The 27864-nt window shown below is 44.5% G+C and overlaps 2 protein-coding genes and 1 non-coding gene across 4 annotated transcripts; 1 reads left to right on the top strand and 2 right to left on the bottom strand.

Moving 5' to 3' along the window:
- Positions 1–603: 603 nt before the first annotated feature.
- Positions 604–27864, bottom strand: LOC128454466 (double-stranded RNA-specific editase B2). Its single transcript, XM_053437876.1, has 10 exons — positions 27600–27864; positions 8148–8234; positions 6739–7682; positions 4617–4734; positions 4048–4210; positions 3812–3963; positions 3361–3514; positions 2976–3170; positions 2077–2245; positions 604–768 (listed from the first exon to the last, which is right to left on the bottom strand). The coding sequence occupies exons 1-10, from the start codon at positions 27676–27678 to the stop codon at positions 604–606; spliced, it is 2226 nt and encodes a 741-aa protein (XP_053293851.1). The 5' UTR covers positions 27679–27864.
- Positions 9554–9636, bottom strand: trnal-uaa (transfer RNA leucine (anticodon UAA)). Its single transcript has one exon. It is a non-coding gene; the product is annotated as a tRNA-Leu (tRNA).
- LOC128454740 (uncharacterized) lies at positions 11711–20798 on the top strand. 2 transcript variants are annotated; one of them, XM_053438256.1, is made up of 4 exons: positions 11711–11910; positions 12147–12173; positions 15535–15636; positions 16555–20798. In XM_053438256.1, exons 3-4 carry the CDS (start codon positions 15543–15545, stop codon positions 20001–20003), a joined length of 3543 nt encoding a protein of 1180 aa, XP_053294231.1. In that variant the 5' UTR covers positions 11711–11910; positions 12147–12173; positions 15535–15542; the 3' UTR covers positions 20004–20798. The 2 variants fall into 2 exon arrangements, with proteins under 2 accessions (XP_053294231.1, XP_053294230.1); XM_053438255.1 differs by lacking the exon at positions 12147–12173.

The following is a 27864-nucleotide window of genomic DNA, read 5'->3' as shown; positions in this document are numbered from 1 at the left end:
TTATAAACCCTCCACCATGTCAGCAGATGGGACATGGCCTGTATCATGTTTGTCCATCGGGAGGAAGCTGAGACGAGTCGTCCATCTTTACTTCTCTGGGCGGGGTTTCAATCACCATTTCTCACTCAAACTAAAACAGTTTTATATGGAATTCGGATACATTAAAAAACGTAGGGGATTGATCGTAAAGGTCTATCGGACACTAACGCAGACTTAGCAATGTCCCAAATATGCTAATCAGCGCATCTAGCAGAATTGAGAGATTTTTCTACCAGGCTAGCTAAATTATAAGTCGTCGGCAGTACTACTCCACAGCTGATATTAGCAGCTTTCAGGCTAAAAGCTAACGTTACTCACTCAGAAGTCCGCTCCCGCTTTTGCCGACATCTTATTTTCCTTTGTGCCCGTTTGAATGATAAATAAATAATTATGTAGATCGTCTCTTCTGTCGCACGTCTTTCCAATCGAGGCCACGTACGATAGAACCTCCTTCTTTATCCAGCGTCACATTCTTTGTGCTTCATCGATATGTAAACTCCCCTGACCTTCACCCTGACCTTCTCCCTGACCTTCAGCCTGACCTTCAGCCTTTAACACAGCTGCTCACATGCTGACGGACAACCGGCCCGGCTGTGGAGACTTCCGGAGCCACGTCCCGAGGCCGGCGCCCTGCAGAGCGCTGGTGAACTGCTGCAGCGCCCCCTGGTAGCGTCCGGCACTCAGCTTGGAGCCGCTGTACGTCCCGGTGGTCGCTCCTGTGCCCGATATCTGACCAGGAGAGACAAGGAGAGACAAAGAGAGACAAGGAGAGACAAAGAGAGACGGACATAAAGGTGGTTTTCAGTCTCGGTAACCAAACGACACACACGATTGATTTGTGGATGTTCAAGGACACAAAGAAAAAGACGGTCCGGTTGTTGTGTCCTCAGATAAAAAGTGACTTAGCCTCCTTGTGACGACTCCTATCTCCCATGAAAATACACATTTTACACAGCAGACATTTTGACTTGTTACTGCAGGTGTAACTAATAACATTAATTATGGTTTCCCAGAATGCCATGCTGCTGATTCACCAGCAGAAAACAGGAAGTGACATTGCTCACATCTAAGTTTTGCCAAGTCAGAAATCAGAAAGAGCGATTTGTTTCCCTCCAATCATATTTGTGCTTATTGTTCCTTGACACTTTATTTTAACAATCTCAGCTCACGGTGGACGACTCAAAATGTACAGCTTCAAAAGGACTTATTAACGTTATCCAGTCATATGATCTTCAGGTTCGATCAGTTGGAATTAAAATAGCATTTGTGTTATAATCTATAGAGTTAATTTAATGTTCTTTTCATGTCAGTTTTAAAAAATATCAACGTTTCTTTTATGGAAAAGAAGATTTCTGAGTTTAGTTGATGTTTTGTTATCAAACGCTGAACTATAATATTCTCTCTCTTTTTGCTTCTCTATGTTCAGAATGATTTGTCTTTGCTTCCTCCTGATATAAGAGCAGCTTCTTTAAAGATTCCAGGTGCTAGTGATATATATATATATATATATATATATTTACTCTTTCTGCCATCATCAAATTTTTTGCCACGTCATACACATTTTAATTTCCCATTGGAAGGAGTTGCTTTTAAAAGCACTTTATAATGTGGCAGAGCTCGGGGATGATGTGGTGTTTTCCAGAGGAGTTGCTTTTCCCTCTGTTCTTGAATTATTTGTTCGATCTCAGCCAACGTCTCAACTTAATGTTTCTGTGCAGATTCTATTGTTTGGTAAAGCAGATTTAATGTGGACCTGAAGATAAGTTCACCGCTCGTGCTTTTGCTTTTTGTTCTTCATGAGAAAACCAGTTTTTTATTTCAGGTTAAAAAGTGAAAAAGTTCATCAAAGAGAAAACACAAACAATTTGCCTTCAAGTGAATTCTGTGAATCATATTCAGTGATTTGTGTTTGAAGTTATCTACTTGTAAGTTCATGCAACTCACATCCCCTCTCTGCCTGAGTCCCCTTGAGCAATCTCCTGACATGACCCCGCAGTAGCTTCAGTGTTTTCCCGTCTCTGGGCGTCTCTGACCCACCTGACGCTGCAGCCCCCGCCAGCGGTCAAACAGCGAGCTCCTGCTGAGCTGCGATGGCGTCCCGGAGTCCCGCCTCCTCCCCGAGGAGGTGCTGATCTCCTCCGGGCCTCCGGCTCCTCGGCTCCAGGTCAGGATGACGCTCGGGGCCTTCCCCCCCGGCCGCACCTCGCTCAGACCTGTGGAGACGAAACCACGTGGTCACATCGTGGAAGAAGACGTGATGTCCACCGAGGAGGTCCTGGCTGATTGGTCAAAAGCAAGATTACACAACAAGCACCGGACTACTCGAGTCGGGGGAGAACTCATTAAGTGTTGCTGTGGATTCTTACATTTTAATTTTACATTATGAGATGTGGCTTTTTTCGCTGCAGCTAGATTGAATTCCCTGAAACCGCCCGGTCCTGGTGGAGGTTTTGGATTATTACCTCCACCAATCAGGTTCTGTTTTCATCCCTGTCAGCTTGTTTTTTGTGGGTTTGTTTGTTAATCAGCAGGATTATGTAAAAACTAGAGATCAGATATGCACAAAATTTAGGAGAAGGATGGAAAGTGAACTGAGAGAGAGGCCGTTTTATTTTGACGATCATCTGGATCCAGGAATCTTTCTAATAACTGTTGGATTATTTATTTATTTAAATCTTTTGGACATTTTCACTCATTTCCCAGCAAATAATTCATGACTGTAGATTTATAAAAATCTTGAATTTCGAGAGGACTGATGTGTTCTCTCTCAGACGTCTCAATGCAGACACCCTGATTTGCTGTAGATCAGAGGAGACCTTGCGTCCAGGACACCACACGTCTCCATCTGGATCACCAGGAGGTGTGTAGTTGTACCAGTGTGTAGTTGTACCAGTGTGTAGTTGTGTGAGTGTGTAGTTGTGTGAGTGTGTCGACGCCTCGTGGACCTACAGCTGAGCAGCGGCTGCCGGCGGCGGTAGGGGAAGGGGAGGTGCTTGACGGCCTCGAGGCGCCGGCTCAGGGCTCGGCCCAGGTGACCCGTGTGGCTCAGCGTCCCCACGGTCAGGCTGTGCAGGTAGACCGGCTCCACCAGGTGGGACAGCAGCGCCCCCTGGAGGCCGACCACGCTCCACCTGTTGACACAAAAAACGTTCTGCAGTTGTAGCCTACATATTTCTTTTTTTTCAGATTCATATTCACTGTGACCTTCACCCTGGACCACTGAGATCGACTCAGGTGATCAGTGACTTCCAGTGAACGTGGGCCAGATCTTAAAGAATCCACCTGAGGAGATCCTTTGATGTCACATGTCTCAACACTCACTTTGCCATTTTGTCGGTGCAGGACATGGAGACCAGACGTTCCCCCGGCGACCGAGCGTCCCGTTTCTGATTGGCTCCTCGTGCCGTGACAGGCAGCGTGCCCTCCCCCCCGTTGACCTTCGCCCTGAGGTGAGAGCGACACCTCCGGCCGGGATCTGACGGAGGAGGAGGAATCAGATCAGGCGCCATAACTGCTGGAGTTCCATAGAGCAAGACATTTTCTGTACTGAGAGAGCGATAGAAAGGGACCAGAGCCCCGCCCCCTGCACGTTAAGGAACTCGTTAAGGAACAGCCAATCGGGTGAGGAGACTAATGACCTCTGGAGAGTGAGGTCATGACTTTACTTCGACAGGTTTCTAATATACTTTGTTTATCTTCTGTTTTTAGATTTCTCAGCTGAAACCTTTAAGAGTGTACTGGTCTGACACCAGTTTGAACGTGTTTGTCTCACAGGCAGCACTGGTCTCGTAGGGGCAGTTGAGTCGAGCGTCTCCACACGGGGACGAGCTGACGTACATGTGGAACGAGACGCCGTCCTGCAGCCGCAAGCCGCCGCCTTCACTTGGCACAAAGATGGATCGTTCCTCGCCGTCTGCCGGATCACTGGAGAGGGGACAGAAAGACATGAGACAATGAGGGACCAAGAGCCAAGGAACCAAGAGCAAGATGAATAGTTTTTGTTTGTACCAGAGCAGCAGCTCCAGCTGAGAGTACAGGAATCGAACCAGCGCTCTCCTGCTGAGAACTTCAGCGTGACAGTCGCCGAGCGTCGAGTCGCGGTCGCTCGTGTTGTCCAGACACTTTGTCCCCGTGGCCAGAGACACGACGTGGGCTGATCTGAGGTCGAAGCCTGGAGGGGGGGAAGGAGGACAGAGACATCCACGGCTCAGGAGACATGTTCTGTTACTGCTGTAAAATGTTGACGTGCTCTGAAGTTCAGAAAACAAGTCGTCAGACGGCAACTTCAGAATGAAACACCTGAATCACATGTCTCCTTTCAAATTGATCTAATTGCCTGTGATATCTAACAGGTCAATCCAGACGCCGCCCTGTGATTGGCTGCCTCGTGTCGGCTTCCAATATTTAGTGGACGTCCCACAATTCACTTTCTTTAAAACATTTGGGGGATTGGATGTTTTTATTCTTTGACTTCTCAGAGAATAATTCATGGACCCTGATGACCTCTGGGTCACGACCTTGAGCCGAGGCCACAGTTCAGCTCTCACACCAGACCCTCTGTGACTCCGCCCCCTTACCTCTGGTCATCACGATTCCCGCCAGCGCCTTGTGGCGAGCGGGCGAGGAGGAGGAACCGCCCACCGTCAACTCAGCGTGTTTCTCTCTCACCAGGTGGAAGATGGACTCCGCGAAGAACTGCAGAGGAAACAGCAGAGACAGGGTTAACGGATCTGAGGAGGCAACTCGTCCTCTTTCTTTATTCCTCTCTGTCTTCATCCTCTCGTTTATCACTTTAGCTGAGAACTGGTTGTTCACATTAATCCAGTCCTTTTCAATAGGAACATCTGGAATCATGATATATCTAAAAACAAGTGCATCAAGTGTTTGTGGTGGGAGTTGAAGTCGGGTCAGTGAATGGTTCTGAACGTTTCCTGCTTAAATGAGTTCATGAGTTTTTCGAGCTTGTTCAGCCTAAAAAACATGAGATTTATTTTAATATTTATTTGATTTAAGTTCTGGCATTACAGTAAGGTCCTCACTACCGACCGTGAATAAATCTCCACTTCCTGACGCCATCCAGAAATGAAGCCGATCATCCTGGACACAAACGTTTAGACGTTTTGGTTTAGGTGACCCAATCAGCTCACACCGAGGGGGGGGTTCAGACTGACACCAGCCACCAGGGGGCGATGGAGAGGATTTGACCTGTAAGAAGTACTATACAAGTACTACAATACTGTATTCTGCTCTCTAACTGCCAGGAACCAATTCATGCTCAGTAGTTTTCACCAGTTTTCATCTTATTGGCTTCAGTAAGAAGAAAATTAATATTGAAGCAATAATGGACTGAGAGATATATATGACTTAAACTATTTAAAAATCAAAATTATCTGTACTTATTGTCCCAGGATTTGAAAACTAACTTTTAGGATATTGGTTCTTTTATTTTTTAAATAAAAGAATCTGTCTTTAAACCCCGGACCTCACGTCTGTCCTGTGGTTTTCTTTTGGTGAAACTCTGCTCGGTGTTTCCTGGGTGACAGCTGCACAAGGTTGTGTGTAATGAGTGTGTTAAACAATTATCTGTGAGATTATGATGCTCTTCACACCGCCCCCCCGCTCCACCTCCGTCTCCTTGGTCTGCTGCCGCTCCTCCTTCATCGCTAATGTGGTGTAATAATGTTCATCAATGCGTCACGCCGCCTGACAGACAGCTCGCGTTGAAGGGTGTGTGCGTGTGTGTGTGTGTGTGTGTGTGTGTGTGTGTGTGTGTGTGTGCGTGTGTGCCAAATGCTAAAAATCGGTCTTCCAGACAAAGAGGAGGAGAAGCTTCTGAGAATCGGTGGCCTCTTAAGTTTTGCCTGCAGCAGTTTGAAACCACCTCTCGGTTCAGATCACATCCAAACGCTCCTGTGTCATCTTCCTCTGTCTGGACTCAGATCAGTTCACCCACCGGGTTCGATAAACAACGTGCATCTCCATCTTTCTCAGATTCCTTCAGTCGCCCCCTTCAGCGCCGTGGAGACAAATCTGCCTCATATTCATAAAGCATGACATTAGAAGACGCCGGGGACGGTTCCCAGAGACATAATGAAGTTGTTTGGATGCTGCAGATGAGCACACAGGCCACCGTCCCGCTCTCGGGCCTCGGGACATGATGGTCATGATGATGTGAAGCACACGTCTCACCTCGGAGACGCTCATCCAGAGACTTAGGAGACTCAGAGAGCTGCAGAGACGAGGGACAGATTCCAAGTCACTGCCGGACTCGGACTCGTGATGAAACACACTGAGGATCTGGAGTAAATCTGCTGACCAGACATTTCTCTACAACTGGGTCACATGAGAACTTCAGGTCATTTAAGACTCAGAAGCTTCTCTGCAGATTGACCATGTTCATATAACCCCTCGTTTCCACACAATTCTCTTTTATGCCCGTATTTCCATTTCTCCTGATCCATTATGTTTTATGCTTTTATTGTGGGGATCGATTTTTTAGGTTTGAAATCCCTCATCTTACTTTTCACCATCACTGTTCCACCTGCACAGTGTTTCCTGTAAGCAAGCACATCCCCAGTGCACGTGAAAGGTCATGTGACCAGTGATTTCAACCCGCTCGTCTGGAGACTGTTCATCTGATGGAGACTGCTTTGCTCTTGGTAATAAAACCTGTGAGGTGTAAACAGAAGCTCTACTCACCTGAGGAAGCTGGTTTTTGGTTCTGCTGCTCTGGAGACCCATGACCTTCTTCTCTGGTCCCAGGCTGATGTTGTACAGGGACTGTAGAGCAGCTGCTGCCGCCTGCTCCTTCGCCCGTCTCTTACTGTGACCACACCCTTCAAACACCCCCCCCGCCACCCGAACAACCATGACGAAGCTCCTCATCAATCTGCCGTGAGCTCTCTCCACCAGGCACATGTACCTGAGCCCTGGTTGCAGCTCGCTGAGCAGCGCCACCGGGCTGAGGCGCTCTAGCAGAGAGGTGCAGAGGACTCTTCTTTTGGGGTTTGCTGAGGAGACCAAGTCCAGTGTGAGATGAACAAGTCGTTTGTGGTTGTAGATGCTGGAGAAAACCTCCTGTTTTCCTGTGTTGCCATGCAGGAGATCTCCAAACAGTGATGGCTCAGACTCCTGGAGGAATCCATCGAGGATGTCCAGTTTATCTGCTGTAAAGTCCGTGGGTGACCCGGTGAAGTTCTCCATCACGGTGTGAGCCTGGGAGGCGTTGGGGAACTGGATGAAGGACCGGAGAGCGAGCTCCGCGGCCCTCATCTTCGCCTGCTTCTTGGTCGGCCCTCGACCTTCGAAGTGGAGGCCGTTGACCTCCACGCCGACGGAGAACACCGGAGCGTGCAGAGGACCCGTCTCTGAGGCGACCTCGTAGAGCAGCCCGGGTCGCAGCTCGTTCAGCTGCACCAGAGCGTTCTTCTGAGTGACGGCCCACGAGGCTCGTTTACAGGTCGAGTGGCTCTGGTAGAGCGGTCGGTCTTTTCCATCCACCAGCGGCTGCTTCCTCCTCGTGGCCCTCGCTCTGCGTCTGGGGAACGTCCTGCAGAAAGCTGAGGGATGATACTTTCTCTGTAGGTCACAGTCCACCTGGAGTTTATCCTCCTGATTCTCCTTCACCTCCAAACTGCTCGTACCTGTTGACAGATTCAAATCATGACGGGGACCTGGACAAACGGTTTTGCTTTAATGATTTCTCCAGGTCGTTAGAAATCGGCTTTTCATGGGAGTGGGTCAGCAGGTGAGCAGAGGAGGCCAAGTCCAAACATTCTTTACTCAGGTAGAAGTAAACAACTCAAGTAAAAGTATAAGAGCTCAGATTGCTGATGCAGAATTTAGAATTCCCCTCAAATGCATTCCAACGAAATTAACAAGCTTGTTTTGTAAATGTAAAAGTGTAAAAGTCGTGTTTGTTCTTTGTTAGGTCTCCTCTTGATATTCAGGTTAATGCTAACGCTAGCAAGCTCCCCATGATGATCTGCTGATGGTTAGCAGGTAAATTACCACAATTAGTACACGTAATAAAATATAAGGCAACAAAAATAATCAGTATACTCTAACTGTCTAATACTTTTCCAAGTGAAAAAAGTAAAATCATTTACTTGAGTTGTCTGCATCCTCAGCTGATGAAGCTCCAGTCTCCCAGTGTGGCACTGGACTGGTGAGGGTTGATAACATGTCGCCTCGTTCTGAAAACAGAATCATAAATGTATGAAATCAGTCTTTACTCCACAGTATATGTATTTATTATAACAACAGAAGAACTCATATCTTTGAGCCCAGCGATTCTGATTCACAGATTGCAGACCTTTGCTCCCTGCTCCAGACTCAACCACTTATTACATCGTCCTGGAAAAACTGTAACTGATCATCTGCTGATCCCCACTGGCCCTGAAACCAGTGACCCCATTTATCCCCATTTGGATTTATCTGGTGCCACATCACCATTTAACCGCTCTGGTTTCTCAAGGGGCTGCACTGGCAACAACATGTGATATGAACTGTTTAGACGATATTAAGGCTGTGAGCTGAAAGTCTGAATGTTATGAATCAACGTTAAGACAATGCACCATTTGAAGACACTTCATCAGTCACTGGTGAGACCATAATTATCTGTATATCCTGGTTTTCACTGTCTGTAGATGTTTTGCCAAAGAACGCTGCAGCATCAAGGGTCTGGAAAAATCATTTAGTTTCCCTCTACATTTACCACAAGTACAATCTGTGAAAAAAATATATAAAATACATTAATCATTTGAAATAAATAACAGACAAACGTCCAGTTTGAAGTACAAGTGGATTGACCGGTGGTTCTAGAGGCCGCTGCACACAGAGTCGTTAGTGGAATGATGAGAGCAGATCAAACCGCTCTACATTAACCTCACACCTCACAGTTACACCGGGCGTGTGATGCTGTTACGTGGCTGATGTGAGCCGGAGCTGTGAGACAGGATGTGAATGTAATGAAGTGAGTCCTCAGCTTCTGAGGTGCAGCTGCAGGTTGGAGGTGTTTCAATGACCTCATCTCAGCTAATGGGACCAAACAGATCATAACTGTGTTTGTCTGCGAAGCCCTTGTCCCCCCCCCCGCCACACTTTCTGTCATCTTCATTCATTCACTCATCCCTCACTCTCTCACTCACTCTCTCACAGCGTTAACTCACACCCATCTGTGAATTGCAGTATTAGAGTTTGCACTTGATTTAACTGGAGGTTATCTGCAGGGAACCTACCTGTCAATCATCTCAGCAATTTAGAGATGAAAGTGCAACACGTGCACATCTGAGGGACAGTGTGAAAGTGTCCACGTGCACTATTGCACTAGTTCCTAGAGCTCTAGAGTTCCTCTGCTCATCAGGTTTAAATTGCCCAAGTTAACCAGAGCACCGACTTTATATGACTAACTGTAAATCATTTGATCCTCAACTTATATTGTAGAACGTAATATAATCATGACATTATAACTATATATATAACTGGAAGAAGCACATTAAAGGATAAAGCAGAATACCAGGAGTGGGGATCGAACCCACGAGGGCATTTGCCCATTGGATCTTAAGTCCAACGCCTTAACCACTCGGCCATCCTGGTTCTTTGCAACCAACAAGACCTTCTGAGTTATGAAACGATGGAAGTCGACTCCGGGACTTGAAAGTGGATCCAATGTGCTTCAAACTGGTATTTCCTCAAACCAGCAGCAGAGTGCGACTCCACCTGAGTCGAGTTCTATAGAAATCTAGAGGGAAAATGAAAAACTTCTCACTTTACTCTTTCATCTTGAAGTGTAACAGATATTAATACTTTGCAAAGCAGCCACTGAATTCACAGAATAGTGAACAGAGCCTTGCAGAGATGAGAAGCTTCATGTCACCGAGTGCTCATGTTGATCAAACCTCAGAAGAAGAGTTTCTCCATCCAACCACTGCTAATGAACCTTATTTAATAGAATAATGAAATTAGACATGGCAGGGGGAGACGAGGAGCCCCCGCTCACTGTCCAGTGTGTGTGTGTGTGTGTGTGTGTGTGTGTGTGTGTGTGTGTGTATGTGTGTGTGTGTGTGTGGTTTGACAGCTGTGGATAATCTCATTTGCTAAGCCTAATTAATGGGAAGCGGGTTTCATTTACTTGTAATGTGGACTGTCTTTCCTCAAGGGCAAAGAAATACGGGAAACTTTTTGTAATAATTTCTCAGTGACTGATAATGAAAGTCGTTACCGTAGAAGATTTACTGTCTCACTCATCTTATTGTTCTCTGTCCTGGTGTTTGCAGACTGGTTTGTTATTGTTTAATAACGCCGTTAAAAGATATTTCTGTAAATAAGTTACGAGTTTGACTTCCTCCAGAGATTCCACTTTGATCGTCCTCTCGACGCTCCGCCAGGGCCATGACCGACTCTGGCGGGGCCGATCCGAGGACCTCACTGAACCATCCAATGGGGAGTAGCGATGTGTGTACAAAGGGGAGGGACCTAATCAACAGGAGCACATTCCTCATCCGTTTATTCCCTTTAGAACTATCCAGGTGCTCATGCAGGAGCTCGGTTCAGTTCAGTCTTTAGTGGTTATACTGTGGTTTATTCATTTAATAATTAATGTGCTTAGGTAGACACAAGAGCCAGATGCACTAGTCCATTACTATTTGAACCTCAGCATCTAGGGTTCCAAATTTGTAAAATTATACATTATACACATTATATGCATATTGTTGTTAAAAGTTTTCAGTCAGTTGAAATACATCTTGAGGACAAACCTTTTGGGTTGTTTTGTGTCCATATAGGTCTACTATAAAAAACACTTTGCATTTTTAATTTTGGTACTTTTACTTTTGATACTTAGGTATATATCAACACCAGATACGTTTGATACTTAAGTACATGTAATATGAGCGACTTTAAGACTTTTACTCAAGTCATTTTCTGAAGGGTTACTTCACTTTCAGGTAAGATATCTGTACTTTTACTCAAGTATGACTTTCAAGTACGTTATACAACACTGGTGATATGGGTGGGAGGGAATAAAAGGTTGGGGTTGACTGGTAACTTAAAAGTTACTTTCCCTAGTAACTTATTACTTTTGATATACAGTAACTGGTGAAGTAATTCAATTACTTTTAAAAGAAGTAACTAGTAACTGTAACTAATTGCAAGTAACTTGCCCAACTTAACTTGGGGAGAGGCGGTGGACTAGTGGCAGAAAATTGGATTGTGGGCAGAAAATCCAACGGTGGTCTCTGGTTCGAATCCACAGAGTGACAACAAAAACAACATACCTGGACTGACAACACCTGGACAACACCTGGATCTGTTCCACACTGTCAAAGTGCCTACCCCACCCCACCGTCTAAGTGGGGGCCGTGCATGGCTGCCCACTGCTCTGTGTACACCAGACGGGTCATAGCAGAAAAAAAAATTCCCCCTTGCATGTGTGCAAGTGTGTGGGACAATAATGTATCTATCTTGAAAACAATGTGAATAACAGTTTGGAATTTTAAAGCAGTGATTTACTTTCTTTTACTTCTTCCTTTGCATCAGATCTTTATCCATAATTTTGTACTTTGCAGTATTTCTCAGAGTCATGTTAGGTTTAGTTTCACTTTCAGATTTGCAGATTTCTTGGAAAGGGTGTGACTTCCAGTAAAGACCCAGTGACGTATATAAAGTCTAACAGGTTTGTCTCTACATTCCCCAACCAAGTGTAGCCACAACTGTGTGTGTGTGTGTGTGTGTGTGTGTATGTGTGTGTGTGTGTGTGTTTGTGTGTGTGTATGTGTGTGTGTGTGTGTGTGTGTGTGTGTGTGTTTGTGTGTGTGTGTCTGTATAAAGGCGCAGGCTGCAGTCAGACTCTCCAGGACTTCCTGACCAACGGTGAGTTTCTAAGCTCTGAGCTGTTTCTCTCTGAATTATTATAATAATTATAATTTAATAATAATAATTATAAGTGTAATTGTGTAATTGTAACTGAATATTGTGTCGTATTGTTCATTCTTATTCTTTATTGTTTAACAATCTTCTAAATGTTCTCATCAGTTGTTCTGTGTGTGTGTGTGTGTGTGTGTGTGTGTTTTTGTTTTTACTCTGCACGTATTAAAAAAAATCCACAGGCAACAAACAAACTTTGATTTGATCAGGTCAGTGCAATGTTGAATTACTTTGCACACACACACACACACACACACACACTCACACACACACACACTCACACACATGTATATATGTTTAGTTATAAAGTCTCAAAATGTATTTATTCTACTTTATTCTGTGGTTTTATTCAGAGCAGTAAATGTTCCAGCTCACAGTGTTGATCATCACAGTCAACATCAAGCAAGTTGTAAGTTACAGAGTAACTTGAGTAACTTGAGTAACTTGAGTAACTTGTGACGAACTTCACCTTCAGCAGTGAACTGGTTTCAACCGGCTGCTCGGAGACAACAGGAAGTTTAGAGACTGAGGTTATCCAAAGTTCAGAGACTCATGAGCCACAACATGAACCAGAAACATTGTTCTGAACACGAGGTTTACTGTACATGGGATGTATTGTACATGTGAGTTATTGTACATGTGAGTTATTGTACATGTAATTTACTGTACATGTAATTTACTGTACATGTTATTTACTGTACATGTGAGTTATTGTACATGTGATTTACTGTACATTTAATTTACTGTACATGTTATTTACTGTACATGTGAGTTACTGTACATTTGCATATGTGTGTCTATCACCTTCAGGCAGATTCAGAGGAAATAGTTTCTGATTTAGACGCCTACAAAACATCCAGAGTGAAGACCACACCCAGTGTGTGTGTGTGTGTGTGAGGGTGTGTATGTGTGTGTTTATGGGTGTGTGTTTATAATAATAATAATAATAATACATTTTATTTATAAGGCGCCTTTCAGGATACTCAAGGTCGCCGTACAACAGTCAACAATACAGTTAATTAAAAATTTTAAAATGCACAAAGCAGAGCAGCAGCAGAACAACAGCTTCAGCGGACAGGAACATTAAAAGTTATATGCCTGCCTAAACAGGTGGGTTTTAATGCAAGATTTAAAAAGTGTGAGTGAATTTGGGTCAATGTTCCTGATGTCAGGGGGGAGGGAGTTCCAGAGGTGAGGGGCAGAGTGGCTGAAGGCTCTAGGTCCCATGGTGGACAGATGGACTCGGGGGACGGTCAGGCTGATGGAGGAAGCAGACCTGAGCGACCGGGTAGGGGCATTGATATGGAGGAGGGCCGAAAGGTATGGAGGAGCGAGGTTATGGATGGCCTTAAATGTATGGAAGAGGATTTTATAGTCAATGCGGTGTTTAATAGGAAGCCAGTGAAGTTGATGTAGAACGGGGGTGATGTGACTGATGGATGGTGTGCTAGTGACGATACGGGCAGCAGCATTCTGTACCAGTTGAAGTTTATGGAGGAGTTTGTGTGGGAGACCAAAGAGAAGGGAATTGCAGTAATCCAGGCGGGAAGTGACAAGGGAGTGAACCAGGATTGCGGCGGTGTTGGGAGTGAGTGAGGGGCGGAGTCGGTTGATATTGCGGATGTGGAAGTAGGCAGACCGGATAGTGTTGTTGATGTGGGTATGAAATGATAGGGTGCTGTCGAGGACGACACCCAAGCTCTTAACCTGGGGAGAGGGGGAAACCAAGGTGTTGTCTATGGTGAGGGTGAAACTGGGCTGTTTGGTGAGGGTGTGTTTGGAGCCAATGAGGACTGCCTCCGTTTTTTCACTGTTTAATTTCAGGAAATTGGAGGAAAACCAGGATTTGATTTCGTTTAAACAGGCACAGAGGGAGGAGGGTGGGAAGGTGGAAGTGGGTTTGGAGGAAACGTAGAGCTGAGTGTCGTCCGCGTAACAGTGGAAATGAATGTTGAATTTACGGAAGATCAGTCCAAGTGGGAGGAGGTAGATGATGAATAGGATAGGGCCAAGGACCGAGCCCTGGGGAACACCAGAGGAGAGGGGGGATGGGTGGGATGTGAATGATTTTAACTGGATGAACTGAGTACGGCCATGGAGATATGAGCGGAACCAGTCTAGGGGTATGTCAGTTATGCCAATGGAGGCTAGTCTGTCAAGGAGGGTGGAGTGGGATATGGTGTCAAAAGCCGCGCTCAGGTCGAGGAGGATGAGGATGGATAATAGTCCGGAGTCAGCTGCCATTAGGGGGTCATTTGTGATTTTGAGAAGGGCTGTTTCTGTGCTGTGGCGTGGGCGAAAACCGGATTGGAACTGTTCATAGAGGTTATTGTTGGAGAGATGAGCATGGACCTGTGATGCCACTTCCTTTTCCAGGATTTTTGAGAGAAATGGCAGTTTGGAGATGGGACGAAGGTTATTGAAGTTGTTGGGGTCTGAACCAGGTTTTTTCAGCGTCGGTGTCACTGCAGCAGATTTAAGAGACGATGGGACAGAACCAGAGGTCATGGAAGAATGGATAATGGCAGTTAGCAGGGGCAGTAGAGAGGGGAGGGAGGCTATAACCAGGGAGGATGGTAGGGGGTCAAGTTGGCAGGTGGATGTTTTGGATTTCCGGATGGCATCTGATAATTCGGAGGGAGAGGGGAGTTGGAAGCATGAAAGTGGTAGAGAGAGGGGGGAGTGGAGAACTAGAGGGGGTGGACAACTAGAAATGTGAGGGGTCAGTTGCTGGTGGATAGTAGCTATTTTTGTGTTAAAAAATGACATCAGGGCGTTACAGTGGTCAGTGGAGTAGAAGTGTGGGGGAAGGGAATCTGGGGGGCGCAGTGTGTTGTTGACCACTGAGAACAGGGCCCTTGTGTTCCCAGCACCAGCAGTGATTTTTTCTGTAAAGAGGAGAGTGCGTCTTTGTATTTGATGATGTGGGCATGATACATCTGTTTGTGGATAGTGAGTCCGGATTTTCTGGAAAGCCGCTCCAGCTGACGTCCTTTGGCTTTCAGCTGACGTTATGGGTGTGTGTTGGTGTGTGTGTGTGTGGGTGTGTATGTGTGTGTTTATGGGTGTGTGTTTATGGGTGTGTGTTGGTGTGTGTGTGTGTGTGTGTGTGTGCGTGTGTGAGAGATAATGTCACTTTCACTTCAGGTGATTCTGGTAAACGGTCTCATTTATTGTAAATTGGTTCAGCAAATTGTTTGTTGTTTCCATCTTTGATCAGATGTAAAGATACTGACTGTAAATTTAAATATGTTCTGATTATTAGAATGAAACCTTTTTCCTTTGCATCAGTTTTTTATCCATAATTTTGTACTTTGCAGTATTTATCAGAGACGTGTGAGGTTCAGCAGATAAAGATGCTGCAGTTTGTTTATTTAAATATATTTAAAATACATTAAAAGAAGAATAAGTAAAACATTATGTTTACAAAACATAGATTTTATGTAATTCTTCCTTTAGTTCTGGGACATTTTCCATTAGTGTCACCTAGAGACACTAATGTATCAAACATATCAAACCTGAACGTGGTCGCATCAGAAGTCAACTCACTTTCTGATTTGTCCGGTTCAGGCTGAGTGATGGACTTCGTCGGGTCGATGGAGGTGGCGGCGCTCGGTCGGCCTTTCTCCCTGGGGATGCTGTACGACTGTCGCAAAGATCTACTAGTGCCTGGTGAGGACTCACATGTAAAGAACAAGTACACAAGATATTATAGTTTGTACTCCATTTTTATTAATGATCCATGGAACAAATCATGAAAGCAATTCAGCTCGCAAGTACTTGCTGCAGCAAAAATCAGAAAGTATATTTAACAGTTGAACAGGTTAATATTTATTATGTCTTTTTTAATTTTTGATATAAACCAGGTACCAATGAAATACAGAGATGTTATAGCTAAAGATACAACCAGACAATAGTGAACATCATTCAACATTAATGTCATAAATTCATAAGAATTAAACATTTCCCTGAAACTATGACAAAAACTCCTTTGAGATTTTGTGCATCTAATACAACTCAGTGGACAGATTCATATCACAGCATCTGTGTGAAGTCTCTAAAGCAGCGTTCACACATTGTGCCAGTGACAGCCTCTGGAGTTTCTGGATCCAGAGGATCCTCCACAGGCGAGAGAGTGGGGGGGTTGATGAGGTTTCTAACAAGTGACGGATGCAAAAAGTTAAAAAACAAAACTAATCTTCCCGTGTTAGAAAGCACACGTGTGTCTCTGCCGGCGGCCTCACCTCTGACCTGATCCTCCGGAGGATTTGTTTCTTGTTGTGAACGAGTGTGAGCGGAGAATCTCCTGCTGAGTTGTTAATGTGCGAAAGACAAACTCCAGAGATAGTCCAGAACAAAATTCAGGTTTTTTCTAGAAGATTTGTAACTTAAATCTCAGACTTTCTGAGTTTCTCATGAATCGAAGTTGGAAAATGTCCTCCTTCCCCGGGGTTCCTAATTTGTTTACAGCTAATGGCTGATTAATAAACCAGAGATGTTGAGCATCTCCCTTTAAATTTGAATGAAAAACATTTAATCAAATTCTGGATGATTCTGGAAGCTCAACTTGATTTTTGCTTCTTTTTGTAGGAATGACATTGTGGAACCGCGATGACCTGAAAAAAGATATCGGAGAAAGACCCCAGAACTCTAATGATTTTGAGATAGTTGCATCTGACTCAATTGAGGATAAATCTTCAGCACTAAATGTTGAAGCTTCTCTGAAAGCAAGTTTCTTGGGTGGACTGGTTGAGGTGGAGGGATCGGCCAAATACCTGAAAGATCATAAGACATCCAGAAATCAGGCCAGAGTAACACTGAAGTACAAAGCTACCACAAATGTCAAGGAACTGTCCATGAACCATCTCGGAAGAGCCAACATGAAACATCCGGAAGTTTTTGAGAAAGGATTGGCAACACATGTAGTCACAGCTATTCTTTATGGAGCACAAGCCTTCTTTGTGTTTGATCGTGAGATGTCAAAAGGAGAAGATCATCAGGAAATTCAAGGCAACTTGAAAGTGGTGATCAAGAAGCTCCCATGCATCTCTATAGAGGGTGAAGGTTCCCTGCACATGGAAGACAAAGAGAAGGCAAATGTTGAGAAGTTTTCTTGCAAATTCCACGGAGACTTTTGTCTTGAAAAGAATCCTGTGTCCTTTCAGGATGCCGTAGAGGTCTATCAAAGCCTGCCAAAACTACTGGGATCCAATGGGGAAAAAGCAGTTCCATTGAAAGTCTGGCTGTTGCCATTGACAAGTTTAGATTCTACTGCTGCTAAACTTGTTCGTCAGATAAGTGTAGGACTAGTTCAGGAAGCACAGACAGTCCTGGAGGACTTCAGTGAGCTGGAAATGAGGTGCAACGATGCCATGAGAACAACAACAGCACAGCAGTTTCCTCAGATTGGCAAAAAACTTAAAAGTTTTAAAGAAATGTGCTCTGTGTTCAAACTAGAATTCCAACGAACTTTATCATTGAAACTTCCATCTATACGAGGAGGAGGCGAAGAGGAGGCTGTGCTTGCAGAGATACTGATGAAGAGACACTCATCTCCGTTCAGCAGCAGAAACCTGACTGAGTGGATGGACTCTAAAGAGAGAGAAATCTCCTCCTTGAGATCTTACATCAACATAATGAAAAACATAAAGACCATCTCATCGCAGAATGGTCTAGATGAGGAGATTCTCAGTGCAGAGCAGGTCCTGTGTTTTGTTTTCACCTCAGTGGGAGACGCTGACTCGTTCCTCTCAGCCTCATCAAACTATTCACCATCAGAACCAACCAAACCAGACAAGCCTCAGCAGCAGTGGTTCACCTCACAAGACATTGCAAATAAAATGAGGAAACAAGCAAAGCTCTTCAGGGATTTTGCAGAGGCCAACAAGGAGAACAAGAAGATAAAGTTCCTTATGGCGGGTTTGACAAATGAGACACAAAAAGGTTCCAGCATCTACCTTTATGAAGACGGCTTCTCCGTAAAGGAGAACTTTGAACCACCTTCAAAGCCTGAAAGTGTGAAAGCAAGTGACATAAACCACAACAGTGTGACCCTGAAGATCTCTCCACCCAGATCTGGAGCCGAGAACATCACCTCCTACTCTGTTGAGTACTGTGTCCATGGAGAGGATGGATGGAAACAGAAGACGGCGTCAAAGGATGGAGACGTCACAGTGAGCGACCTGAGTCCTAACACAGAGTACGTGTTCAGATGCAGAGCTGTCACCTCAGTAGGTGTTGGACCAGTCAACGAGGCCAGTGGAACCATTACAACTCTGCCCTGCAGCCCTCCTGGAAAACCTCGAGTTGAACCACACTCAAGTGAGATAACCGTTAGCTGGCAGAGACCTGCTGAGCTTGGACAAGATGTCCACGTTCTGAGCTACATCGTGGAGTACGCCCAAGCAGACAAAGTGGGGAAAGGAGAAAATCTCCAGTGGAACCAAACAATGTCAGGAGCTGAAGAGGTGATCATATCAGAGCTTCAGTTAGAGACAGAGTATGTTGTCAGGGTCAGATGTGACTGTGGTGGAGCTGGCAGAAGCAAGGAAAGCATCTCTGTGAACGTCTGCACAAAGAATGTTAAACCTCTCACAGAATTCCTCACTTGTACGAGCGTAAGAAGTCAAAGTTCTGAGCTCCTGTCAGTTAACAAACTGCGTCCGACACAAGACGACATGGTCATAGGAGGCTGCCGGATGTTTAACTTTGGCGAAACAAGCATGAAGAGAAATCGCACCATGATTCTTTTTGGAGAGTCTGGATCAGGAAAGTCCACTTTGATAAATGGAATGATCAACTACATTGTAGGTGTAGAGTGGGACGACAATTTCAGATATAACTTCATAGTCAAGGATCATTCAAGGTCAGAAGCTGAGAGCCAGACCCCTCAAGTCACTGTGTACAAACTGAACCATCAGGAGGGGTTTAAAATCTCCTTCTCTCTGACCATTGTGGATATTCCAGGAGATATAGAAGACATAGAAAGACAAATGTTGATCGTAGAGCAGCTTCGTAATCTCTTCTTTGCTGAGGAGGGAATCAGTGAAATCGATGCTGTGTGTTTCGTAGCTCTGGCTTCTTCAGCACGACTCACACCAAAACAGAAATACGTGTTTGACTCAGTGCTCTCCATGTTCGGCAAAGACGTGGCAGAAAACATCCGGATTCTGGTGACATTTGTAGGCAGCCAACGTCCACCAGTTCTGGAGGCGATCAACGAGGCGGATGTCCCTTGTCCGAAAACCAAAGAAGGACTACCGGTTCACTTCAAGTTCAATAACTCAGCGTTGTTTGCCAAAAACAAATCGAGTGCAGCAGAGAGCGCGAGTGGGGAAGATGACGAGGGAGACTTCGATGAGATGTTTTGGAACATGGGGATAAAATGCATGAAGAAGTTTTTCACTGCTTTGAATGTGATGACGACCAAAAGCTTGACGATGACAAAGGACGTCCTCAGAAAAAGAAAGCAGCTCGAGGTCTCAGTTCAGAGTTTGAAGAAGCAGGTTAAAATTGGGTTAAACAAGCTGGAGGAGATAAAAGAGACGACTTCACAACTGAGAGATCACGAGGCAGAGATCAGCAGAAACAAGGATTTTGTGATTGAAGTCAATAAGCGTATTCCTGATCGTGGTTCTGGAATAATAGGGAAATTCAAGGAAGTCAAAGAAAAAACAACAGTAAAAGATCTAAAAGAAAAGTACCTGAAAGCTTCCGAGGCTGCAACGGCTGTGAGGTCACAGATTGACAGACTGAAGGCTGAGTACGACCTTGTGCAGGCTGAGGTGGTGAAAGTGATGGGTGACTCTACCAAGTGTCTAAACAGACTTAAAGAGATCGCACTGAAGCCAAACCATCTGTCCACTCCAGAGTACATCAACATGCTCATAGAAGGAGAGAAAGCTGAGGCCAAGTCGGGCTGGAAGACCCGAGTCCAGTATCTGAGCGACATGAGAGAACAAGCAGAGTTCATGGCTAAAGTGGAAAGAGGAGAAGAAATCCTCCAGAGTTCATCCAGTGACTTCCAGTCTTTTCTTTAAGGTTTTCCTCTGAGGCGTCTTCCAAACTTCCATTTGAACCGAAACCATCTCTGTCTAAAAGTGTTTTGGCTTCATATCATTTTAATCCCCGTCCAGACTAACATGCATCACCTGACCATGCACGTACACATGCATGTGCCGCTGTAAACAAGAAGCATTTGTTGTTAGTTGAGGTCATGTGACATTAGCCTGACGAATCATAGAGTAAAGAACCAATCATCAAGAGGTTGTGAGCGTCTACGTGATCGTTTCCAAACATCTCAGTTTCTGTTCAGATGAACACGCAGCACCGGAGTTTCAAACTGAAACGGGACCGACAGTGTTTCCAAACTTCTCTGTTTTAACGTTTCTGCCTCTTTGCTTCACGATTCTTCATCTGCTCGCTGATTAATTCATAATTTAGCATTTATTTTAATTACAAATCAAAATGTAGCTGCCAGTCACAGCATGACAGCGTGTTGTGTGGGAGTAATGTTGCTCTGTGTCAAAGTAGAAAGCTGAGAGCTCACATGACGGACATGTCAACAATGTAGTTCACTGGTTGATGTAGGCCAAATCATATCTGTGTCTTTATGTGTTTCATATCTGAATTACATGATAAAACAAACAGTGGAACAAATGTCAGTTTGCTTGGTTTGAACCTGTTTTTTACTCACAGATGGTTTTATCTTTGCTTGTGTTCTATAACTTTTAAATGTTTGGAAAAATTGAAGGTGAAGTTGTGTTATTGTTTTTCAGTTTATTCAAGTATCTCTGACAGAAATATATAAGTAAATAAATCCAAGTTGAACAACTGATTTGAGTGATTATTTCTTTTTGTGCATGTTAACATTTGTACTGTTTTTCTCTTTTCTATGACAACATGAATTTCATGTGTAACTGGCTGGTAACAAGGAAAATAACCTTTTATTATTTGTGTGTGTCAGGTCAATAATTATCCAATCACTGCTTTATATATAATATTTCTCCTCAGATACTCGACCATCACTGACAATAATCCATCAGTTCATTGACCCTCAGTTATTCTACAAAGTGTTTATTCTTATCAAAGCTGTAAAGACTCTGATCTTTCTGATGTTCTCTGTCACACAGGAGACGGATCCTCACATGTGTCTCTGAGGTTTCTTAAAATTGAACTTCTGACCAAATAGAAATTGTTGTATTTGATCATTTCAACACACGTCTCTGTGTTCACTTGGTGGCTGATCTGTGTGTTTGTGGGGAACCCTCTGGTAAGAGATTCGTCCAGTTGTGGGGATCAGTCAGGTTTATCCTGGTGGTGTTAGTAGTAGTCAAGTAAGATCTCTTTCTAAGACATCCAACTCGGTTACACATGCATCGTAATATTTAAATTAAACACAATGTGAATGACCACTAGAGATCACTAAACTACCATCAGGTACACTGTGGAAATTCTGAGGATTTCCACAGAATTTGGTCCGGACTTTATCTGGAGTAACATATAAAGGAAGTATCGTATAAATTCTGCTGCGTAGATCAGAAGTTTTGTTTATAGATAATTGACAACAGATATTTAGTGTGTGTGTTTGTTTTATTTTAAATGTTTGCATCTGTCACGTGTTAGAAACATCATCGTAAAGTCTCCACAAAACTCACAGGTGTTTATCCTGAAGAGAGGAGGAGCTAAGCTAACTAACATGGAGACTGGTGTAGTTACTGTAATACAGCTTCATGACCAGCAAGGGGAGCTCAACATCCTGAAACGAAAAATAATATCAATTACAAACACATACAAGTTTAGTTTTCATTGTAACACGTTACAACACATCAACACCAATACTCTGAATAAAGAGCCGTAGGAGACGTAATTTAAACAGCTGCTCTTAAAAAACAGATGTGACTTTAAATACTCAGGTTTCAGTTGATCACACTAAATCTGTTTCTGCAGAATAAGAATCTGTGTAACAATGTCCAGTCAAATGGTTTGGCAAGTGAAACAACTTTACATAACATTAGATATCTTACGTGGTGGAGCTTATTCTCCAAACACACAGTCGCCTGTCTCAGTTTAAAAGATTCATCATCAAACTCTAACGCTTCTCTCTGCTCGGCGGACCGGCTCATGTTGGCTCATGTTGGTTCAAGTCGGTAGTAACTCCCGTTAGCATCGCCAGTACTGCTGTATCTTGCCTCTAGGCTAGCGGAGAGCTAAGCTAACAAACCAGGTACAGAGACACCGATACCTGCGAATCACTTCTAACACATCTAAATAAAATACTAAACTTTACTTACCACAGAAACGGGAGCGCAGACGTCTTTAACTTGTCCGTCAGGAGAACAAGCAGAACATCAAACCGTGTTATTCATCCGATGTGTGAGTGGAAGCGTTTCCTCGGTCTCAGGTGGTGTTCAGTGCCGGGGATTAGCCTGTTAGCCTGTTAGCTCAGGTAGAGCCGAACAGGCAGGAGGCTAGGAGCTGCAGTCATCGCGGAGACTGTGACGTCACGTGAATTTTTCAAACCTCTATATGGCTTAAACGAGTGAGTCACAAACAAATTCACCCCCCTCAGAGTTGTCATGAAGGAGGAACCTCGCGATTGAGACTAAAACCAATGTTTGAACCAGGCTGTAAACAGGTTTAATTCTGCTCTAAAGTCGGGCTTTTTAACATGGGAGTCAATGGGGACTATCTGCTGCTTGGAGCCAGGCGTAGCGGATTCCCATGGAGCTGCAGCTTTTTACACTTCCGTATCGGCCTCAGCGCTCAGCCCAGGATGTTGCCCCTTGGTTCGAACCCTGCTCACAGCCAATCACCCCCCCCGAAACCTGTGGAGCTTTTAATGTTTGAACACTGTTACTGAAGAGGAAGGCTAAACTTCTCTTCACCTCCTCAAGCCGTGTCTACCAGGGACCACACGGAACTAAATGGAAACAGTTTGATGCTTTAGTTAAACTCGAAGCTCTGGAACAAATCAATGCACGAACTTTCCCAACATTCTCTTGAGGTCATGTATGAAAACGGTTTTAGTCGGTCTTGCATTTTGAGCTGCTGAATCCAAGGCTCGTGAAAGCAGCTAAATAAGAACTTCACCAGAGTTTCGAAGATGGTAGAATTAGAGTTTTTGGAGGCAGAACAGAAGTTTCTATTTAAAGTGCAAATTTATAATGTCCTCATTGCTATCTGGTGACATTTTCTATAGGGTTGCATGTGAAGCTCAAACACGTGTTCTGTTTCTACTCACTGATTTCTTTACTGTGTTGTTTGTGATCATTATGGAGTGTTTGTTATTTCAGATGTTCTGAGATGAGCAGAGAGAAGAAACCACGAAGCCTCTCGTCAAACCATCACACTCCAGCATCAGAACGTCTGCTCTTAGATCAACAGGCTGATGATCATTATTTGAAAATGAGTGATGAAATTATTGCCTGAAACATATGGGGATGTGCAATGAAATAGCAATGAGAGATAATAAGGATGACAGCAGTAATCTACAGCAGCTGACTGCCTGATGCCCTCGCCTGCTGCTTCACTGTCGCTCCGTCACTTTAGAAGATTGAGTTTCATTTGTCTCTAAATGTGGATTTTTACAATTCTGATCAGGGATCAGAGTTCTGGGTAAAGCTGTTGAATTCTATCTTACAGTAAGGGAACGATTTAGGTCCCTTTCACAAAGACAATTTGAGACACTTAATACTTCATTTTTTCCCTACATTTTTTTATATTGAAAAATCAAGTTTAAAAAAAACAAAATTCCATGTGTGGTTTGACTTATTAGTTCAGTCCCTGTCCCATATGCTAACATGGAGGGGGCTGTCTTCAATAACTTTGAATGACATGAGATATCCACTTTGATATTTATTTATCATGTTGTCCTGTTCTTTCCTTAAGTGGTTGTGTGTGTCTGTGTCTGTGTGTGTGTGTGTGTGTGTGTGTGTGCATGTGTGTGTGTGTGGTATTTGGATTTTTTTCACTGTAATAGCTCAGGTCAAAACAAATATAATGAGAGGACCATTAAATAGAATTGACTGCAATTTTCCTAAAAACATCTCCGACTGACCCAGACATGAAAATGCTGCTCGTAAACAAACCGATTGTTTGTCTGTTGATTGTTTGTCTTCAGAAAGCAGCTGATTGGTGGATATGAGCCGAACCACACGTGCACAGTGCACGAGGATCCAGGATGTCAGGAGAGGACACGGCTCTGCTGATGTGTGACACAGTGTAAATACAAGTTAGCAGAGAACTAAGTCTTTATTCTAGGAAAAGCTAAGGTGACGGGAAACAAACAATAAAATGAAGACGACAAAGGTTCAAACACTTTCTGCAAATGTGAGGGAAACTTTTTGTGGCGTACACAGTGGCTGAGCGGATCAGTGGCGACAGCTTCCTTCACTCTGAGCCTCAGAAGGAATTGGACCCCTAACCCTTGCAGATCTGGAGCTACACTCTACCCGCTGAGCATCCCTGCAATTACGTTAAATGGGCACACAAACCATATTGCTAATGTTTTCATGGAGCCAGAGAAGGGCGGAGAATCCATCAGTGAGATTGCACACTGACATGCCCCACTAAGTTTGACTGCACGACGGTGCTCACTTACCCACAATGCATCAGCGCACAGACATGAGACGTCCTGAGAGAAGGACTGACGGGCTGGTCACAGACAGCAGCTGCTTGCTCCATGTTGCTGAACCATAATCCTCACTAAGAGCAGGACAATGAAATCATTTCTGCCACGAGATTTAACGGCCAACAAACGACAGTTTGGTAATTTCACGGTAATACCAGCAGTCTGGAGAAAAATCCTTTTTAAAAGAGTAATTTCATTTTGCACTCAATGGACTTCGAGCAGGGCGGCTTGTTTTCATGTGCTGAGCGAGGGTTGCTCACTGATTTGATTTGGAACCTTTTACTTTTGTGTCTATTCCATTGAACCCGTCTCAGAAATGTTTTCCTGGTGCAGCAACAATTAGACCTGCTCCCTTTAAACAGAGTCACTGACATGTTGTGTTCAACCCAGACGGTTGGAAAACTTTGTGTTGTTTTGTCGTGTGATGCTGCAGGTTCCACTTTTCCTTCTCTCTTGTGCTGTGCCCATCGTTCGGATGGTTTGAAACCCAGATTAGCGTTTGATGTGAAAGAACCATCTTCATTCTACTGAGGCGTCTTTTCTGTCTCAGAGTTAAATGAGGAGACTAAACTCATGCGTCACCACAGCCTGAAAATAAAGATGGACGACACATTTCCACTTCCTCCCACTGTCCACGCCTGAAGTGGAACTGTCCGAGTTTGTGTATGAGTGCTACATGTGACTTTGAGAGATGTTTCAACCGATCGTTATAGCATCAAATAAATAATTAAAACCAAACTTACAACCCAAAAAGAGACGATTAAAGCTCAAGTCTTTTTCTGGATCTGAAATTATCCAGATTCGCTGTTTTCCCACAGATTTAAGTTTGTTTCCCAAACTCTTAGAAATATTTCTCTGAGGAAAAACGTTCCTGGAGGGTCCATAAAATAACAACTGATGCTCACGGATAAAACAAACATTTTGAGATGATCGTGATTGGAGACGTCAAAACTCAAAGTCTCTCACTGCGAGAGAAGAAGTCAAAAGCCATTGATCTACTGGGAGGTAAAGAGGGAGCTGGGCCGTCGAGCACTGGTTTCCCTGCTGTCGAGTGTTCAAGATACAGATGCCACCTTCTGTTTGTAAAGTGACAGCTGTTGGGACGGCCCCGCTCGCTACTGGCTGCACTGGGACCATTAGCTAAGTGCATTCTGGCCCTGAACCAGTGGGATTGGAGGAGCTGTGTTGGTTTTCTGGAGGACTCGCTCTCGCTGCAGCGTTGATGCACAAAAAAGGCCAATGGGTCATTAATGAAAGTGGACTGGGCTTAGCGCACTTTGAATAACTATGGGACTTAATACAAAAGCCATCACAGAGTAATCTGCCCCATCTACGCAGGATTAGCACGGGGGGGGGGGGGGGGGAACAATGCCAGATTAATCCTAAACATCTGACCTGTTGCCCAGACAACTGTAATTATGATTACCAGCGCTCGCATCATTTCATTTGTTCACATTCATGACAAATTCAATTCATGTGAGACGAGTGAACGCAGAGGGAACTGAACTTCTCAGGTTTCCAACACTCTCTAACAGTCTCACACCCTCAAGGTGCTAGACCCCCCCGACTCTCAGACCCCCGACTGTCAGACCCTCCGAGTCTCAGACCCTACGAGTCTCAGACCCTCCGAGTCTCAGACCCTCAAGGTGCCAGACCCCCCGAGTCTCAGACCCTCCGAGTCTCAGACCCTACGAGTCTCAGACCCTCTGAGTCTCAGACCCTCCAGGTGTCAGACCCTCGACTCTCAGACCCCCGAGTCTCAGACCCCTGAATCTCAGACCCCCTCGAGTGTCAGACCCTCCGAGTCTCAGACCCTCCAGGTGTCAGACCCTCTGATTCTCAGACCCTCAAGGTGCCAGACCCTCTGAGTCTCAGACCCCCGAGTCTCAGACCCTCAGACTCTCAGACCCCCTGAGTCTCAGACCCTCCGACTCTCTGACCCTCTGAGTCTCAGACCCTCCGAGTGTCAGACCCTCCGACTCTCCGACCCTCTGAGTCTCAGACCCTATGAGTCTCAGACCCTCCGAGTGCCAGACCCTCCGAGTGCCAGACCCTTAAGGTGCCAGACCCTCTGATTCTCAGACCCTCAAGGTGTCAGACCCTCCGACTCTCCGACCCTCTGAGTCTCAGACCCTCCGAGTCTCAGACCCTCAAAGTCTCAGACCCTCAGACCATCTGACTCAACCGGCTAGACTAATTTCAATGTACAGAAGGCACATATTATACATATTTCATTTTTTATTTTACATATTTTGTAAATCTTAAAAACGTTCTAATCTTGCATGGAGCTATTGGAACAAACACAGTTTCTCCATGGAATCAATAAAGTATTTCTGATTCTGATTCTGATAATGGAACAACTGAGTTCTTCTCAGACGTCAAGATCTGCTGGAGATTGTTCTTGATTTAAATGATTTCATCATCTGACTCTGGGTGTAAAGGAGATTCCAGATCTAATATTCCTGTAGACATTGATATCTGAGTTGTATTATGACAATGAGGTCTCGTTGGTCCCTGATCCGTCTGACAGCAGCAGCAACACTGTTCCAGCAATCCACTGTTTAGATGAAATAACTTACCCTCCTGTGATGTGATACAATATCAAAACACTTAGTGTCATAAAGTTAAGATTCTTTCCCACTTTTACTGTTTTATTGTAACATTGCTGTAATATTTTCTGCATTTACATGTAGCCCCACCTGAATGTAGTGCTACATGTACATTGTGTAGTTTCTTTGGTGTGTTTATTATATTATGTATATTTTACAATGAAATTGCAAATGAATGTAAAATATAATATAATGCAGCAAAACTAAGCCCTCACATGTTCCCGTATTACAGTATTTTAACAAAAGCAATTGAGACCAAAACACGAGGATAAATTAAACGTGTATTTAATAAAAATCTGATATGTTAAAGTCTCTAATAATCGGAATATTAGTGTTATATCTGTGTCAAGGAGACAATATCCCAACTTAAACTTCCCCGGAGCTGTTGTACTGACCTTTGCCTTCACTCCTCCTCCTCCTCCTCTTCCTCTTCCTCTTGGACTTTCCCTTCACGTGGAGGTCCGACAGCTCCATGGCTCCTCTGCAGCTCCCTTCCTCCCCCGACTCTCAGAACTTCTTTTCCCTCTCTCCTCTGTTATGTTGTCCTCCGCTGCTTCCTCTCCTCCGTCTGTGTGGAACAAATGTCTCTGCACACTCTCTGTCTTGCAGCTCCCCCCCGCTGCCGGCTTTAGGAGGCAGGAGGCTGTGGTGGCTGTGACA

The sequence above is a fragment of the Pleuronectes platessa genome, chromosome 13, assembly GCF_947347685.1.
Source record: "Pleuronectes platessa chromosome 13, fPlePla1.1, whole genome shotgun sequence".
NCBI lineage: Eukaryota > Metazoa > Chordata > Actinopteri > Pleuronectiformes > Pleuronectidae > Pleuronectes > Pleuronectes platessa.
Note: the sequence above shows the minus strand (reverse complement) of the source record. Positions and strands in the feature narration are given on the sequence as shown.